Source organism: Micropterus dolomieu, linkage group LG18 (genome assembly GCF_021292245.1).
Source record: "Micropterus dolomieu isolate WLL.071019.BEF.003 ecotype Adirondacks linkage group LG18, ASM2129224v1, whole genome shotgun sequence".
Taxonomy (NCBI): domain Eukaryota; kingdom Metazoa; phylum Chordata; class Actinopteri; order Centrarchiformes; family Centrarchidae; genus Micropterus; species Micropterus dolomieu.
The window spans coordinates 30,546,012-30,563,749 of NC_060167.1; the positions used below are offsets into that span (position 1 = coordinate 30,546,012).

At 43.4% G+C, this 17,738-nt stretch overlaps 2 protein-coding genes across 3 annotated transcripts; one reads left to right on the forward strand and one right to left on the reverse strand.

The window, feature by feature from the left end:
- Positions 1 to 1,578: 1,578 nt before the first annotated feature.
- Positions 1,579 to 4,465, reverse strand: LOC123956329 (actin-related protein 2/3 complex subunit 4). Its single transcript, XM_046028443.1, has 6 exons — positions 4,312 to 4,465; positions 3,447 to 3,565; positions 2,916 to 3,027; positions 2,704 to 2,799; positions 2,300 to 2,470; positions 1,579 to 2,135 (listed from the first exon to the last, which is right to left on the reverse strand). Exons 1-6 carry the CDS (start codon positions 4,312 to 4,314, stop codon positions 2,130 to 2,132), a joined length of 507 nt encoding a protein of 168 aa, XP_045884399.1. The 5' UTR covers positions 4,315 to 4,465; the 3' UTR covers positions 1,579 to 2,129.
- Positions 4,466 to 4,576: 111 nt separating this feature from the next.
- On the forward strand, positions 4,577 to 8,497 carry LOC123956328 (transcriptional adapter 3). Of its 2 annotated transcripts, none has more exons than XM_046028440.1 (9): positions 4,577 to 4,957; positions 5,323 to 5,567; positions 5,704 to 5,951; positions 6,217 to 6,322; positions 6,467 to 6,602; positions 6,740 to 6,843; positions 7,039 to 7,145; positions 7,758 to 7,949; positions 8,065 to 8,497. In XM_046028440.1, the coding sequence occupies exons 2-9, from the start codon at positions 5,358 to 5,360 to the stop codon at positions 8,255 to 8,257; spliced, it is 1,296 nt and encodes a 431-aa protein (XP_045884396.1). In that variant the 5' UTR covers positions 4,577 to 4,957; positions 5,323 to 5,357; the 3' UTR covers positions 8,258 to 8,497. The 2 variants fall into 2 exon arrangements, with proteins under 2 accessions (XP_045884396.1, XP_045884398.1); XM_046028442.1 differs by lacking the exon at positions 4,577 to 4,957 and adding an exon at positions 4,990 to 5,006.
- The last annotated feature ends 9,241 nt before the right edge of the window (positions 8,498 to 17,738 follow it).

Consider the following 17,738-nt stretch of genomic DNA (forward strand, 5'->3'; position numbering starts at 1 on the left):
CCCCTCCACCCCACACACACACACACACACACACACACACACACACACACACACACACACACACACACACACACACACACACACACACACACACACACACACACACACACACACACACACCTTTCTGTAACACTTGCGTCTGTCCTTTTTAAGGGGTTGGAAGGAGCTCGACCTGAACCCGTGATGTGTTTGGGCCTCAGTGTTCATATTTGAAAGCTACACAGTGTGGCACCTCTGTGCACAGAGGGGATGTAAACACTTGGCTCACATCAGATTCCTGTCCATTTGTTACTATATTCAGTATAGTTACAGTGTATTGATGTTGTGCAGCAGTAGAATTAACACCCATCATCATGGTGGTTTCATCAAATGATCATGTGACTTTCTGCTACACGCTTGACATGTTACTGTATTGTGCAATCATTTGACTGTGATGATTAAATATATGGACTGGGTCAGTATTATCTTTTCTGTGATCAAAATACTTGAAATTAAAACGTGCCCATAATACCTTTTTGTGTAGAACACATCTACGCAATACGGGGTGTTGGAAATGCAACATTGGCTCAAACCTGTTGGTGTTTATATGGGTCATAACTTCAAAATGTACATCCCAACTCCAGTATAATAAAGAAGTTATTTTTATAAACCAACCTGTCATGTGATCGCTAGCTAAAGACCCTACCTTGTGTGATGGTGTCATTATTAGGACTGCACTAATGATTATTTTCATTTTCGATTCATCTGCCAGTACTTTCTCAACAAAGTGATTCATTTATAAAATGCCACAAAATAGTGAATAAATGGCCATCATGTTTTCTGTTGATTTAGCAATCTTGTTAAGTCTCACCAGCTGTCTAAAAGCTAGAACTGGTGATTTTTAGGAGAAAACAAATGGAGGACTGGTCAAATCAGAAGGTGCCGGCTGATGGAAGTTTGGATGGAGTCCACAGAAACAGACTCTTTCGTCTGTCTGTCCCCTGTGGGTTCCCTGAAATGAGGGACCGGTGGAGGACGTGGAGGCTGCGTGATCAAACAGGGGAACTGGAAGGGCATGGTAAAAATATGTGATCACAAACAGGGAGTGTCCAGGAGATAACTTTATTAAGTTCCTCTTCTGAATTCCCAAAGTGGCTGATTAGTCATAGGAGTTCAATAAAAAACCCTTCAACCAATATTAAGTCAGTGCACTTCGCCTCCAGCAGTACAAGCCTTGTATAGCAGGTGTGTGTGTGTGTGTGTGTGACTACCGGGAGGTGTTGCTTGTCCAACAAATACTCCTGAGGAAATACAGATGAATTTAAAAAAGTGCCACTTTCTTCTCTGTGGGCTGTAACCTGTAGTTAAACCATTGGGATTAACATGTAAAAGTGAACAAATACTGTGCAACAAAAATGGTTCACACTGCCTAAAGCATGAAGATATTACTTCCCCTTCCTCCCAGCTGAAATAGCACCGTAGCTGTGCATAATGTGGCCAAAGACTAAAACCAACTTCCTCAGAAGCAGAACAAATCCATTTATAGGTACAGCAGTAGCACGCATGCCCTCCATAAATGACACAAAAAGATTGACAGCATTTGAAATACCACAAAAGGTATAAACAACGGTTTTATTGTCTGTCATTATTTTCATACATAGGTTTGTGTGGCTTGTTTACAGACAGCTTTTGCTCCGTGTGCCGTGATTAAACGCCACACAGACTACTTTCCTCTAACACGGGTTTTCCTGAACAGAGAAAATTTTTGGAGACAAATTTTTATAAAAAACAACCGTGACACACACACTCACATACAGAAAATACAAAACCCTGTCCGTTTCATTTGCAACGACACGTCCTCAATGCCCCTGTATTCATGGCTATCAACTTGATTAATACTTTAAGGACCCGCCTTTGTTTGGGGATTTGTTCAGTGGCTGAAAATGAAACTGGTAAATATTTCATTATATACAGTCATTGATATTCATGACTACAGGGAAATACTCAAGACGGGCGCAAAGGATGTCATCGCCAGATTGGTCATGTTCCTCTCATCTCCTCACTGATTGGCTGTTTAGTTTTCCTCTCTTGTGCTGATTGGTCCTTGCAGCGTTTTCCCCGCTTGTGCGGGGGCACGGACAACATTGTCATCAGAACTGTGGAGAGGAGAATTATGCAATTATTTTCCATGCAAATATTTGTGTCTTTTACAATAAAGAGCATTTGTACACAATTCCAGCTATGAGTCTGACTGTCATATGCAGAAAAAATATATATATATATATAAATATGCAGATTTTTTTTTAAGCCAGTTTCTTACGTTCTTGAGGAATTCCTCTGCAACGATACGGGCCCTGGCATTAACGGACAGCTTCATCTCGCTGATCTCCTTGTCAATCTCCTCCATGAAGTGGATGACAAAGTCCACCAGCTTGTGTTTGTACATCTGCTCCGTGTGGAAGTTGGTAATCAAGAAGCTAATATCATATCCCTGAAATCACAGGGCAAGAGAGGAAAATAAAAAGAGTCCAAGATCAAATGCAATCATGGGAATGTCTGTTGTAAATATCTGTCTACAGTTTCTAGAACAGAGAGAGCCCTTTGACGTTTGCCATTTCACACTGTTCCTCTTTTTTTTTTCCATTCTTCCTGTTGTACTGTCACTGTATATTGATTCCTCTTTATTCCATTATGTATAACCCAGATTACCGCTGTGTCTCTTACCTCTACTGGTTTCCTCCTCAGGATGAAGAAGTTCTCTGCTCTCATCATCATGAAGCGCATGAACTTGTGGCAGAGGATCTTCTCAATCTCATCAGCCTACAGTGACACAGAAGTTGTTGTTTTTTTAATGCATATAAGACTGTGGAAGAAAATTAGGAAATGTGAATAGCTCATAACCAAACGGGAGTCAAAATCCTGCTGCTTCTAATCACCTGTTTGACAGCAATGCTGACTCTGACAGAGTTGATGGATCCCTCAATGAGAACCTTCTCCTTATCATTACGGCTGATCACCACAGGCTGAAGTAGCAGCTCCTTGCTGCTCCTGTAACCACAGCACAATCCATCCATTACAGGTAAAAACAGGCCTGCTGAGATTAACACTACTGTGTTTTCTAGACACTCAAAGTCATTACTGTCTGTGAGACCCTGCATGGATCTACATACAATTGAAGTTTAGTGACTTGTTGAAAAACTCTTCATCTTTACTCTGTATTGGGGGAAAACACCTCCAAACAGGCCCCGGCAAGTCCCCGCAGGCTAATTTTAAAGCCTTGCCCATGCTTTTTGCCATTTTTCCCCTCTTAGATTTTCTTAAGCAAGTTTGCACAAGTCCACACTTGTGTGACAGCTGTAGATGTGCAAACAGCTTCAGGGCAGGAGAAACAGGAGGAAGCAAAGCAGGAAGGGGGCAACCAGAGGAAGCAAAGGGGGGGGGACTCCAAACACGCCTTTAAAACATACCTAACTTCCACCTCTGGCTTGTTGTGACGCTCCACCACCTGAGAGGAGAAGTTCTCCAGACACAGCGCCGCCTGCAAGGTGGCCCTCACAGCGTTTAAGTAGGGGCGCAAAGTCGCTGTCTGGGGAGAAATTGAGTGAGATCAGTGTCTGGGTGGGTCCCACTGCAGAGAAGATCTTGTTAGATGATTCTTTTGTTATTTAGATCAGGGTACATGGGCAAACTGAACCTCCCAGTCCAGTGACGTCGACTCAAACCAGCAGGATCAGCTTATGAGGTCAGGTTTGAGCAGGAACCAAAATGAGCTGTGTGCAGGGATGCAGTGGCTGCTGCTCAGTTACAACCCACTTAACTTACTGTTTGTCACCTTTACATTTTGAACATAGGACCATTAACAGCCAGTTTAGAAAGAAAAACACGATCAGTATAAACTAGATGTAAATAATCTGCAACCTTATATAGATGTGAGGGTCCTTAAAATCATTTTGCTTGCATTAACGTTCGTGGATGAGTCACTTTCTTGTGACCGAGATTTCAGCACATCCAAATTATTTACGTCCATCTAACGTTACATCATTCTGCCGGTGCCACATATATCCACCGTCTAAATGACAGCTCTACCTGTCATAGAAGAAGGGGGGAAAAAGGCCGAGAGGAAAAGACAGCTCAGCTCTATCACTTTAGTTTCTGCAAACCGTCACGTTATCAAGGATGCCCGTCCTCTCATTTCACTGCAGCCGACCACAAACCCCGTCTATGAGAAACACGGAGCTAGCTAGCTAATGTCGCTTCGACTAAAGCCAAAATCAGCGGAGGTAAACGGCTAATTAATTAAAAATAAAGACATATTGAGTGCAGGAGACTTACCATTTTTGAGTTTTACAAGACGGAAGTTCCTCTGCCACGCCTGGGACTCCTCTTCCGTAAATCCTACATCGTCGAGTACAGACAGGGTGCGCTAGTTTTTACTTCGCTCTTCGTTTGAAGAAGCGGATCTCTCCACGCATCAGAAGCGGTCCCCTTTGCGCGCATTACACCGCCCAGGTGGAGTGCGTTTTCTACAAAACGAGCACACCCTTCGGTGCGTCCATTCCTCTCGGGGAACAGGAGACGTGTTCAGCCTCCGTTTTTTCAGGAGTCACTTCACTTTTTAAAACCGGTTTCTCAATTACATATGTACAATAATAACATCACAACATGTATATATGACTTAGGTAACTTGTTGTATTACGGGGTTAGCGGGCATCTATTTTTGTGAGCACCGTGACACAAGATGGTTTGTTCCGGTGATACCATTTTGGATTAGGTTAATGTATTTTAACTCCTCGAGTTCATTTCGATAGATAATAACATTTGAAAACGCTCTTTCGATTTTTGTAACGTTATGTATTTTCTAAATTTAGTTCTTAAAAAATTTATTTAGTCAAAAATGGGCTATAACTTCATTTAAATGCATCTCACACACCCCTCAAATCACAATGTTTTCTCCCATCATGGACGCCATTCACTGATGGTAAATATCGTTGCTTTTAATCATTGAAACATCTATATCTGTGCTTCAGGTGTGTGCCATTCAACTCTTGCAATTTTAAAACTCGTTAATGTAACGCGTTTGTGTGCAAAATCGTGAAATCACAGTGAACACTGTTGAAATGTAAGAGCAGTTTGTGCGGTTTGGGCCCAGCGAGCTTGCGTCGGTGATGCGGACCTGCGTATACTTGTTTTTGAGTGCGTGCGTGCTTGAGTGTGCGTTTAATGCGTGGATGCGATAGAGAGACACAGGCAAACAGGAAAGACTAAGAACAACAGCTGGACACCGCTATGTGTACGTCTCTCTTATTATCCACATTGTCCATCTGTCCACTGTCCTTGTATCAGTTTGTCCAGACACCAGGCCTCCGCCACACAGCACCATGAGCGAATTGAAGGACTGCCCCCCACTGAAATACTACGACTTCAAGCCCGTCGAGCACGTGAAGGTGTGCCCACGCTACACTGCTGTGCTCGGCCGGTCAGAGGACGATGGAATTGGCATTGAGGAGCTGGACACCCTGCAGCTGGAGCTGGAGACGCTGCTGTCCTCGGCCAGCCGCCGCCTTCGAGCCCTGGAGGAGCAGAGACAGGTAGGAGAAAGTTAGGTTTAACTTGTTGGGGTTTCATCCCAAGTCAGTTGTCTCTGAATCCCAAACACATATTCCAACAATGTCACCGTTTACATCGCCTCCATTGTTGGTTTCCCCTCTCCGTGCTGCGTCTCAGATCCTCACAGACTGGCAGGACAAGAAGGGAGATAAGCGCTTTCTGAAGCTGGGGAAAGACCCAGACCCTGCTGCCTCCTCTCGCCACAAGCCAAAGAAGCAGAAGTTGGACGGCAAAGGTGGTCACGGGCCGGGCCCAGGTCCTGGCAGACCCAAATCCAAAAATCTGCAGCCTAAAGTCCAAGAGTATGAATTCACAGACGAGCCACAAGACATTCCCCGCACTCCTAAAAACGATGCTCCCAACAGGTCAGCAACAACAACTCAATTCAAATTTTTCTTTATATCGTGAAAAACTACAGCTCTTCATAATTTATCTCAGTTCTATTATACTGTATTTGCTTAGCCTCAGTGTTTTTCCTCTTCGCCCCTCAAGTCAAATCAGACTTTATTCGATTTATTGGTGACCCTAGTCTCTCACAAGTGTGCTGTGGTAAGAATGAAGGTAATATGAATGTGTTTTGTTTTGGCTAAGTATCTTTTTTGTATTTAAAATGTTTGTTTGTTTTTTCAGATTTTGGGCATCTGTCGAGCCATATTGTGCTGATATCACAAATGAAGAGATACGGTTGCTAGAAGAGCTTCTGAAACCCCCGGAGGATGAAGCTGAATATTTCAAAGTATGAAATAAAAAGCTTTGTTGTTGTTGTTATTATTGTTATACCTAAATTCAGTCAAAGCTTGGCCAAAATTCTGTGTGTTTTTATTGTGATATGTGAAATGTATCACAGTACACGCTTTGGCACTGCCTGTGTTAACTGTAGATCCCAGCACTGGGGAAACACTACTCTCAGCGGTGGGCTCAGGAGGATCTGCTGGAGGAGCAGAGGGAAGGAGCACGAGCCAATGACAAGAAAAAGAGCCTTATGGGGGGCCCGCTGTCAGAGCTGGATGCAAAAGGTGAGGGAAGACTGCAGACCTGCTCCTTAAATGACTGCACATGGGCTAGTCTGCACATGTTATTACCATGCCAGGCTGTAGTTACTACACAAGCATGTATCCACCTTAGTACTCATCTCCATGTTCAACTGCTCTAGATGTGGACTCCCTGTTGAAAAAGTCAGAGTCCCAACATGAATCTCCAGAGGACGGATGTCCCTTTGGTCCTCTCACGCAGCGTCTGCTCCAGGCCCTTGTAGAGGTCAGTATGTTGAAGACTTAGTATTTTGTGAACAAGCATGTACACTGATAAAAGTTCCAATACTGCATAGTGGCTTTAGAAAATGCAGAAATTACTGACGAGTGAGATATGGCACCTGATATTTTCATGTTTAAATATAGTGTAAACACTCAAACATGACTATATTTGCTGAGATTTGTTTCTGGTTTCTTCCAGGAGAACATTATATCCCCCATGGAGGATTCTCCTATACCTGACATATCAGGGAAGGATGCTAATGATTGTGCTGGGACCTCTCCTCGAAGCCAAGGAAAAGCTTTTAGGTATTTGTGCAGTGAATGTACAAGATATCGGAGGCACCATGTTGAGTTCTCCACTTTGGATAATGTAGCATGTTGGCCGCCATTTTAATACACAAGTTACATTCTCACACTCACTCCAACGTCAGACTGCTGACCCAGGCCATTGTCATTCACAACACCCAGCTGTAATTGCTGCAAGCCCGTGTTTGTAATGTATAGTTATGTGTATGCATATGTACAGCATATGTAAGTACACGTGTGTGCATGTATGTGATATTATTTCAATACATACAGGCATGCATGTACATTTGGAGGGATGAAATTAATGTGAAATCTAAAATTATAATATTTGACATTTACTCACTTTCCTTGAATGGATGTGGTACATGTTGGTTTGGATGCTAACGTATTTAGAAGTTGTGTTTTCCCCGCACACCTCACCACGCTGAGGCTGCCTGGCCACAGTACTGTATATTGGTTGGGAGTTTCGTTTATTCATGTCGTGTGTGTGCTTAGCAGTACTCCAAAAATGACTTGGCACAAATGTTTATTGTAGGTATTGAGTTGCCAGACTGAACTTTTTACTTTATATGCTACATATGACACATCTTCTGTCTTTCTCCCCCGCTCCAGTGTTCCTCACACACGGTCTCTGGAGGCTCGGATCAAAGAGGAGCTGGTGGCTCAGGGGCTGCTGGACTCCGAGGAGCGACCTGGACCTGGAGGAGACTCTGAGGACGAGGTCCTGGCAGAGCTGCAGAAAAGACAAGCAGAGCTCAAAGCCCTGAGTGCTCACAATAGAGCCCGTAAGCAGGAGCTGCTGCGGTGAGGACACGGGCCAGCAGTGGATATATTTACCATCAAGTAAACTGTACATAGAATAAGGTCTGACCCACAATCAGCTGTTGACATTTACTTTGTATTTGCTGCTGCCTCACAGGTTGGCGAAGGAGGAGATGCGCAAGCAGGAGCTGAGGCAGAGAGTCAGGGTGTCTGACAATGAAGTCATGGAGGGATTTCGAAGAATCATGGCAGCCAGGCAGAAGAAACGCACTCCAACCAAGAAGGAGAAGGACCAGGCTTGGAAAGCACTGAAGGAGAGGGAAAGCATCCTCAAGTTGCTGGATGGATAGAGGAAGAAACAGTTTCTGTTTTTTATCCAGAGGAAATGTTGGAAGAAGCATCGTTTCCCCACAGATTAGAACAGCTGTTAAAGTTGTTACATGGTTGGTGAACAGGTGTATCTATGATGATATATGATACAGTTTACTACAGGTCTGCGTGATTTGAATAGAGACATTTCTGTAGTAGTTTTTATGTGATTGACAGCAGAGAGCTCAGTTATCAGTAGCCATGACCATGCGTCAGAGACCCTTTTTTTTTTTTTTTTTTTTTTTTTTTGTTGAAGTTTTCTTTTTGTCAGTTGAATGTTTATGTTGCTTTTTATTTTGTTTCACCATCATAATGTAAAATAATACACATGAATGTTTGAATAAATAAGTACCACCACAAGTGTCTACTGTCATCTTCTGAGTCCTCCTGGAACCCAAATGGATAGCAGCATCACAAACTGAAGATCACTGCTACTGATTCAAATAATGGTTAAACACCATTGGATCAATTCATATTTCTGGTGTTGCTATATTTACATGCTTGTTGTTGACCAATGTTCGTAAACGGTAAGATCTGACTTAATCTTTAACTTACATTTCAAACCAAGGGCTATAAGTCTCTTATTAACTTTAGTTAAGTGCTAAGAATTTTTGTCAAATGGTGGCTATGGGGTAAACTGAGACAGAAGTTAACAAGCTCCCCTGTTTATTTATTGGCATAAGAACGTGTATTAACATAAGTAATATTCTTTAATAACAGGGAGCATCTAGAAAGGCATCTGCCTAGGCAGCTGAATAATAAACTGTATTTTCTATGGATGGCACATGTAACATATTTTACACCTATTTTTTCAGCAATTACTATAACTTGCCATTGTTTTTTTTGTTGTCTTAAAGTGTTTGTACATACAAAGTCACACAATGTAATGTGCAAATATGCCAAAAGCAAACAAGCACCTATCTTTCTGCTGGCTCATTTTCCCAGAGTTAAGTAGTCTCTTATGCTGCGTTCCAGGCAACTGGGAACTCGGAAATTTCCAACCTCCAACTAGAAAAAGTACCATGGCACGCCACTTGAAGTCGTATTTCCTACTTGTGAACTCGGAGAAAAATTATGTACCCCGACTTCACGAGTAGCAGCTGAATGATGTCACAAACAAATGGCAGTGGTAAACAGTAACCTAAAAGGCTACGTCACATTTAGCTGACGCTTTTATCCAAAGCGACTTACAATTGCTATATATGTCAGAGGTCGCACGCCTCTGTCTTGCTCAGGGACACATTGGTGTCTCACAGTGGATTCAAACCCCGGTCTCTAACACCAAAGGCGTGTGTCTTATCCACTGCCCCATCACCCCCCCTTATTACATTTACGTTTATTCATTTAGCTCATGCTTTTATCCAAAGCCACTTACAATTGCTACTTGCACTGAACAAAACTATAAACGCAACGCTTTTGTTTTTGCCCCCATTCATCATGAGCTGAACTCAAAGATCTAAGACTTTCTCTATGTACACAAAAGGCCTATTTCTCTCAAATATTGTTCAAAAATCTTTCAAAATCTGTTTTTGTGAGCACTTCTCCTTTGCCGAGATAATCCATCCACCTCACAGATGTGGCATATCAAGATGCTGATCAGACAGCATGGGTATTGCACAGGTGTGCCTTAGGCTGGCCACAATAAAAGGCCTGGAATCCTAGAACGTGGTATTACCTCACCCCACTCTTCCTTTAACTGTGGGAAACTTTTACTGAGACACCACTAGATGGCAGTCATTGTCTTTTAAATAGGCTCACAGAATTTCCCTAGCGAAGGGCCTGTTGCTGACATGTCTCCGCCACAGTGTGTGTCCAGTCTTCACTTGAAGATACCGTCAGTGATCTTGATCCTGGGGTAGAGCAGGAGACAGAGTGTCACAGGGTGCAGCTGTGTGTGAGGGTCACTGGGTTCACAACACAACAAGCAGACACGCTCCTCTTTCACCAACTGTCCCATGGTCACAACCGCTGCACCACTGGATTCAGAATATAAATTCAAACGTAATGAGAAATAAGGGGTCATGTGCCCACCAACGTCAAAGCCATGCCCCAGTTCCAAATCTTTTTTTCTAAATGTGTTGTTTGTATTTATCTCCTCATTGTTTGTTTTACTCCCTGTGCCCAAGAAATAGCTATCACGTGACTTTCAAAGTCATTAGGCTTTGGCATACACATGAATGTTTTCAAAACTCAAGTGTGGAGGAAGGTTACTTCCAGGATGTCAAAATAGAATACATTTATTTAAAATATAACTAGCCAGACATGAATGCACATGTATGTTTTGATTTTTTACATTTGTGTTTACCGGTGTGTATACAAATGTGTATGTGCAGTACTGGCAAAACCCTTGCCTTTTCAGAAGAATGGTAGGCTGGTTAAAAATAAAAACGTGTTTCAGTGTGCTTGAGCAGAGCTCAGTGCTTATAGCTAGGCTGGAGGCTCCAACAATGGCCCAATCATCATGTAAAACTCCCCTCAATTTAGGCCGGTGTCCTCCTCGCAAACTCATAATGCCACCAGCCCACGTGTATGAAAGCTTTTAATAACACGCGGACCTATTGAATCCTCCTCACAGGTGAATGAGAGGCTGAATAGACAGCTGTGGCGGGCCCTCGAGGCTGGGCGTATCACACGCTGCTTTTGTTGCATTTGTTGTCATTAGACCTAAACTGAAGGGCAGGTGGGTTTTGTGTTAGTACACTGCTCATACATGCTCAATGATGCCCGTCAGCTGTTTGCACATCCCATATTGAGCTGTTCTTTTTTACAGGCTCGCCAGACTCCTTTTGACAACCCAGGTGTTGTGTCCCTGGAGGGATGAATGAAGCTCTGACTTCTGCCTCAGCTCCACTTGGTCGCGTAGCTCTCTCCTCTCCCCATGTGAAATTCAGCTGCGTGGTGAGCTTCTTCACTCCTCTCTGTCACGGCCTGTAAACCTTTGCGGCTGTTTAAGAAGAGGGCTGTCCACTCGAGGGTCTGGGTAAATAACTTGAACTGCAGTATTCTGGCAACAAGACGTGCAGCGGCTGCATGTCTGGTATCTTTTTTCTATATCTCCTCAGGAAATTACGAGAAGACAAATAGAGTGTAAATACAGTTTTATCATGTGGGCAGGCTGTGTGCTGTGTGTTATGTGTTTACATGAGCACAAGCACACTCATCTGTGCCACAATCAGCCCTGATCTCCTGTCTGTGGCGGCCTTTCTGACGGTTCTTTGTTTTGCCAGTTTGTACGAACTATGTTTCTTTCTTCGGGGCTCTCCTCCTACTCCACCTCCATCCCTGCGTTCCTGAGCTGGCACTGAGCATTTACAGAGAGAGGCTGACACACACACACACAGACATATACATATGGGTAAAGGGATTTAACATACATCTTTCAGCCCTTTGTCCTCATGCTATGTCAGCTTTCATGCTGAATTGAAATTGTTTGTGTGACAGAGATGCAGACAGAGGTTGAGACAGCTGCTGAGGCCGGCTGGTCCTCTGAGAAGACCCTCTGTCCAGCAAGGCCACGCCTCGGCTCTACTCCCGCACAGAGAACTATTGTCTTCAGCGCTGCTTCCACCATTCTGATGTCATGGTTTGTCCTTCCCCAGAGCACTGCTGTGGCTGCTGTGGTAAATCTTGACAGACCTTTTAGCCCTTTTAGTCAGAGGCACAAACGACTGCATGGATACATGAAGAGATAGTCACAAGTATCGCATACACAAAAACACTGCTGTGCTTTCACCTTTTTTTACCCCTCTTTTACCTTGGCCTGGTTTGAATCTCATTTGCTTCTCATTTGCATGGCAGTTGATGGTTTTCTTGTGTGTCTTCTGAATTTGGCAGCTCATATGCAAATCCTTTTGCTTCACCTCCTGACTGGGCTTTACTCATCAGTGAGGTAAAGATAAAGATTCTTGGGTCCCCTTTTCAGCCTGTCAAGCCTCCAGGGTTGCTTTACACAAGATAAGCACAATCAGCTATAGACAAGCCATTCACTTACAGGTTTAGAGGCAACAAACCCACTCAGACAAGTGACAAGCCTGATATGCTGTAAGGGCATTATTAGCCGTGACAGTGGCATGACTCTATGAATGGCAATGTTGGTTTGTCAGTTTTAGTCAAGACTGAAATATCTATATTAACTATTATATTATATTAATATCTATATAACTATTTAATCAGATGCCGTGGAATTGTGTACAGATATTCATGGTTCCCCCGAGGATGAATCCTACTGATTTTGTTGAACCCCTGACTTTGGTTTTTGGTAAGATATCTCAGCAACTATTATATGGTTTTTCCCTGAAATTTAATGGCTTTGGTGATGGCTTTTTTTTTTCTTGTGCCACATGCAGGTCAAAGCTTTCACTTATCCTGTGAAATATCTCAACATCTACTGGATGGATTGGCACAAAATCTTCCACATGGTTCCCAGACGATGTGTCCCAATTGGTTATATCAGTTGAATTGATTTCCTGAATCTACCTTTAATGCCACCATAAGGTTGACATTTGTGGTTCTAAGTGACAATTTTTAGATGGAGTGCCATGAAATTCTATAGACATTCATATCCCCCGCAGGATGCATCCGAATGAGTTGATCCTCTGACTTTTCTCTAGCGCCATCATCAGGTCATATCGTACTGGATGCGTTTAATGCGTATAAGCAAATGTTAGCTTGCTAACACACTAAACTAAGGTGGTGACCATGGTTGAAATTATAGCACCTAAACATCAGCATCTTAACATTGTCATTCTGAGCATAATGTCATGCTAGCATTAGCATTTGGTTAACGCTCCTTAGCCTACTGTTGACTGTTAGTCTTGTTATTTAAGAAGAGGCTAAGGTTGGAAATATAAGTAATTATGTTAATGGTATTTAGAGGTTGTAAGCTAAATTTGAATCAATCTGATAACATCTGGTGAGATCAGGATTAGGAGGCCTGAAGACAGCATGAGGTTTGATTGCTGTTACACCCAAGACCTACAACACAAGTCACTATAATGAGTAGTTAATACTCTCTCTCACATTCTCAGCCCATGTTTGCTTAAGGTTTTATGAGTCTTTAGTCAGTCTTTTTGTGAAGGCTCAAGTCCACGACCAGCCCCCATCTGAGGCTAATTAGCACCAAAGCTTTTTCTCTTTTTCACCTCTGTCACAGTAGCAGTCTCCTGAGAGCTGGCTCTGTGCCATTAGTGTTTGACTATACTTTGTTAGAATCACCAGGCAATAAGTAAGATAAGAAAGAGAGAGGTAGATGGATAAGAGTGTGCCATGTTAGAGTGCTGTTTGTCATTGGCAGTAAATTTGAACAGCAGAGGTCAAAGCTTTTGAGAAATATGCTTTCCTTTGGAGATAAGACCAGATAACAGAGGTATGTAGAGAGGACGTATAAGACGACTATGTATGGATATATATGCACATATTTCCATACAGATTTAATGCATCTGTGTCTGCCATCTGAGCCTCTCCAGATAGTGGGTAAATTGGAGCAACGGGACTGGAAGAGACCCATCCGGTAGTTGTGGGACATCAGGAGGCCGTCAGTCTCCTCCTCATGGGACTGGATGGATAACATACCCCCTTACCGGGACCTTCTCCGAGCTGTACATCAAGGCACTGTGGATAATAGTCACTAAGAAGTGAAGGAGACACACTAAAAAAAACTTCTCTTACCACCCACCACTTCTCTGTCATCCTCTCCCCATCTCTCTTTTGTTTCCTCTGCACTGTTATTATCAGCCAGATCATTGTCAGGCTCACTCTACCCTCACTGCAGCGGAGAGGAGGGCCCGCCGCCCACATGGCTTTGGTGAGAGATTTCTAACAGCAGCAGCACAGGAGGAGGGGGGAGAAAAATGAAGACAAGAGGCCCAATAAAGTCCATCTAAATATAGAGGCAGCAAGGCCTTTTTTCCCTTGTCCTTATAAAGAGCTGCTGGTGAATCCGGGTGGACTCTCCTCCTCACTTTACCGAGAGCTGATCACTCCCTCCAGGATCGGGAACATAACTGTTGGTGCATGCATGGAAAACACACACTCGCACACACAAACACACAGGGCTACGTTGTTTTATGAGAAAGAAAGAGGACAGGGAGCTTAGTGAGTTTTTTTCTTTACACGGGAGGGCAAATCATGTTTGGTGGAACATACTAAAATAGGAGAGGTTTGAGGAAATCTCCAAACAGAAATGATGGGAGAAATGAGTGATGGGGGAGGTTCTGAGCTGAGAGTTCAAGACAGTGGAGTAGATTTGGAAAGAAAATACAGATGAATTTATAGCCATCTTTCCATGGATGGATTAAACAGTAATCTATATCAACACGATCTCCAGCTTCCATCCAAAGATGACCCTTTTTTGGCATTTACTTCTCTAATCTTATCTTACTTATAGCCATTATGTGTTTCTAAAGAGAGATCTGTCTTCTAAACTTGGCTCTGTCTTAAAGGAATAGCTTGACATCTTTGCAAATATACTTTGTGCTTTGTGTTAGCATGAGAGTTACTACTCTCTGTACTTTAAATAACAAGCTGGAACCAGCAGCTTGTTAGCCTATCTTAGTATAAGAACTAGCAACAAGGGGAAACAGATAATCCGAGTCTCTCCAAAGGTAACAAAATCCACTTACAGTCATCTGCTCCCTTAAAATAAAAAGTTTTTGGGGCATTATTATGATTTTATTAGAGATGACAGTAAAAAGCAACAAAGGTCCCCAGTCTCATTCAAACCAGCAACATTGTGGTTTTGGGTCGTGTCTTTGTTTAGTCCATACCAAAACCAACACATAAAAATTACATTTTGGGATTTAACAGGGGGTTGTTCCTGTGTTCTCATCACATCAACAATATATCATGTCACATTGCTGCTGTCATGTAATTATGAGTAACTGAGTCGGAAAAACTTTCAGCCTCTCAGATATAATTCTGAGTAGGAAATAACACATTTCTGACAGCTAGGATTTCTCCCATTTGGTGAAAAGAACAACCTCAGCAGTTCCTTTGAAACATAACAGGCAACATGGTTGCAAATCTAAGTAAAGTCCAACATCACACTGACAACAATACTTCAGGAAGACACTGCACCTGGCCAAGAAATGGTCCAGTACATAACCCCTTATGAAACCACATCTTGTTGTTTGTTAAATGCACATTTAATATAGATTAAACAAACAAGATAGAGGTTTTGTTACCTTTGGACAAGCCAGGCTAGCTGTTTCCCCCTATGTCCAGTCTTTGTGCTAAGCTAGGCTAACCGGTTGCAACATACATTATATACAGGTCATGTTCTGGTTAACACAGACCACAAATAGAGATGTGTTTTGACAGGAGACACAGGGCAGGTTACTTATAGTGCACTTATTCACACACAGACACAGATTTAATGTTTGCAACGCCCTGTGTAAAGCAAACAAGTGGTCATTTTCACAGCTGTCCTTGTATGCCAGCAGTGACAGCAAAAGTTCAGAAGTTAAACAAGGGGGAAAACGTTCACTGTGTGTTTTAAAATGCTCTTCTACACCTGTTGCTTACTGTCCCCTGCAGTGTGTGTGTGTGTGTGTGTGTGTGTGTGTGTGTGTGTTTGGGACCACACACTGAGACACTTGTGAACACACACACACACACACACATTGAACATGCACACAAACACACACAATGTGGTTTCATTGTGGTTGTCTGAGCTGAGACCGTACACCAAAGCCAAGCACAGAAAACCCGAATCAACATCACACTCATACATACTCACACACTGAACATCAGCACTTGTTACATAAGAGCTCCTCTTCCACACAGACAACTCCACAGTCTGACAGAGTCAATGTCAAACTGTGCATGAGAGAGAAAATGGGTATAATTTGTGCATGGCTACTCAGTTTCTATGTGTACAGCTGAAGTGGGTTGGTTATTGTGTGTGTGTGTGTGTTTGTGTGTGTGTCTGACTGTGTCAGTTTGTGGTCGTGAAAGCCCCACTGAGAGAGGAAGCTCAGCTGTCAGTAGTTGTCAGGCGCTGGGCCTCTCTCTCTCTCGTCTCTCTCTCTTTCTTTGCTGATCCTGTTGTAGTTAACCTTGCCCTCCCCCAGTCCCTCTTTCATTTTCTTCCTTCCTCCTCTTTTCTGCCCCCCAACAGTGGCCGGCTGGGGGGTGGGTGCGCTCGTTGTACAAGCATGTTGACCAGAGATAAGGAAATGTGGCACAGGACCAACAAACCTCCCTCTGGGCTGAACATATTAGGAGGACACACATACAGCGAAGAAGTGTCCAAAATATTGTCACCAAAGGTCAGGGCATTTTTTCAGTGGTATGTGGCATCAATATTACAAACTCTCGCCTCACCCTTGGATTTAGCACTTCTTGCCTGCTCACCTCCCTTTTTCTTCCCCTCATCTTCTTGCACTCTAACAACTGTTCTGTCTCCCCCCTTTTAGGGTGTTACCCATGCTACATTGGCCGCTCACGTGCAGGATGACACTGAACAAATACCCTCTCTCTGCAAAGCTTGCTCCACCTTTGGTGGGCGAGGAATCTTTTCTGTGTGTGCGTGCCGACACTGCCAGATGTGGTGTGGCGTGGTGTGAAATGGACATGAGGAAGGGGATGTGAGGCTGAAAGCGTCTGTGGCGCCTCAGTGCTGCTTGCCGTTGGGAGATATGGGGGTGGGATAGGGGCCGTCGGTAAGGGGATTTGCAGGGGGTGTCGGGTCTTGTGATTACAGCGCAGCTCTGATGGATGTCCCCAGGCTCTGCTTGAGTGAGACAAACTCAGATCACATTACAGAGCTGGGGACTTGGATGCTCGGAGGGAAGACGCCAAGTGAAGACTGCTACCACTCTGCTAATGGGAGACACATTTATAACCTCACAGACAGACACACACAAGTATAAAGATTAATACATAAACTATAACCCACATTTCCACAGATGCCCAGTTCATTGGGATAATCACTCCAGTCAGAATACAACCCATTATCACCTGTTGTTGTGTCTGTCTTTTTGTGTCTCGCCAGCTAATTAAACCTTCTTCACTGCCATTCACTTTGCTAAACTCTACCACAAGTATCAGCCCTTTATCGGACTGTCTCCTCTGGCTCATCTCATTATCACCAGCCCCGGTAAAAGTGCCAGAAGGAGCGAGAGGTGTGAGCGTGGTGTGGAGGGCCATCAGAACAGCTGATAGGATACAGGCCTGCTGTTGGATAAGCACTTGTTCCTGCCAGAGCCCTGAAAACTCACACTGATCCACAAATATCTCAGCCTTTATCACACCCTGACTCCACAGTCCCGGCTCAATACTTCATAGTCCTAGTCTCTTTCCAGTAACATTTTCATTGAGTTACAAAAGTTACCTCAGCTCCTGGCACCTTAAAATGTCCAGGTATCATAAGTTAGGGTCAGTATATATATATATATATATTTACAGTATTTCAGCCATCATTTCCCAACACAAGTAATAAGATGAATGTAAAATACATGTATG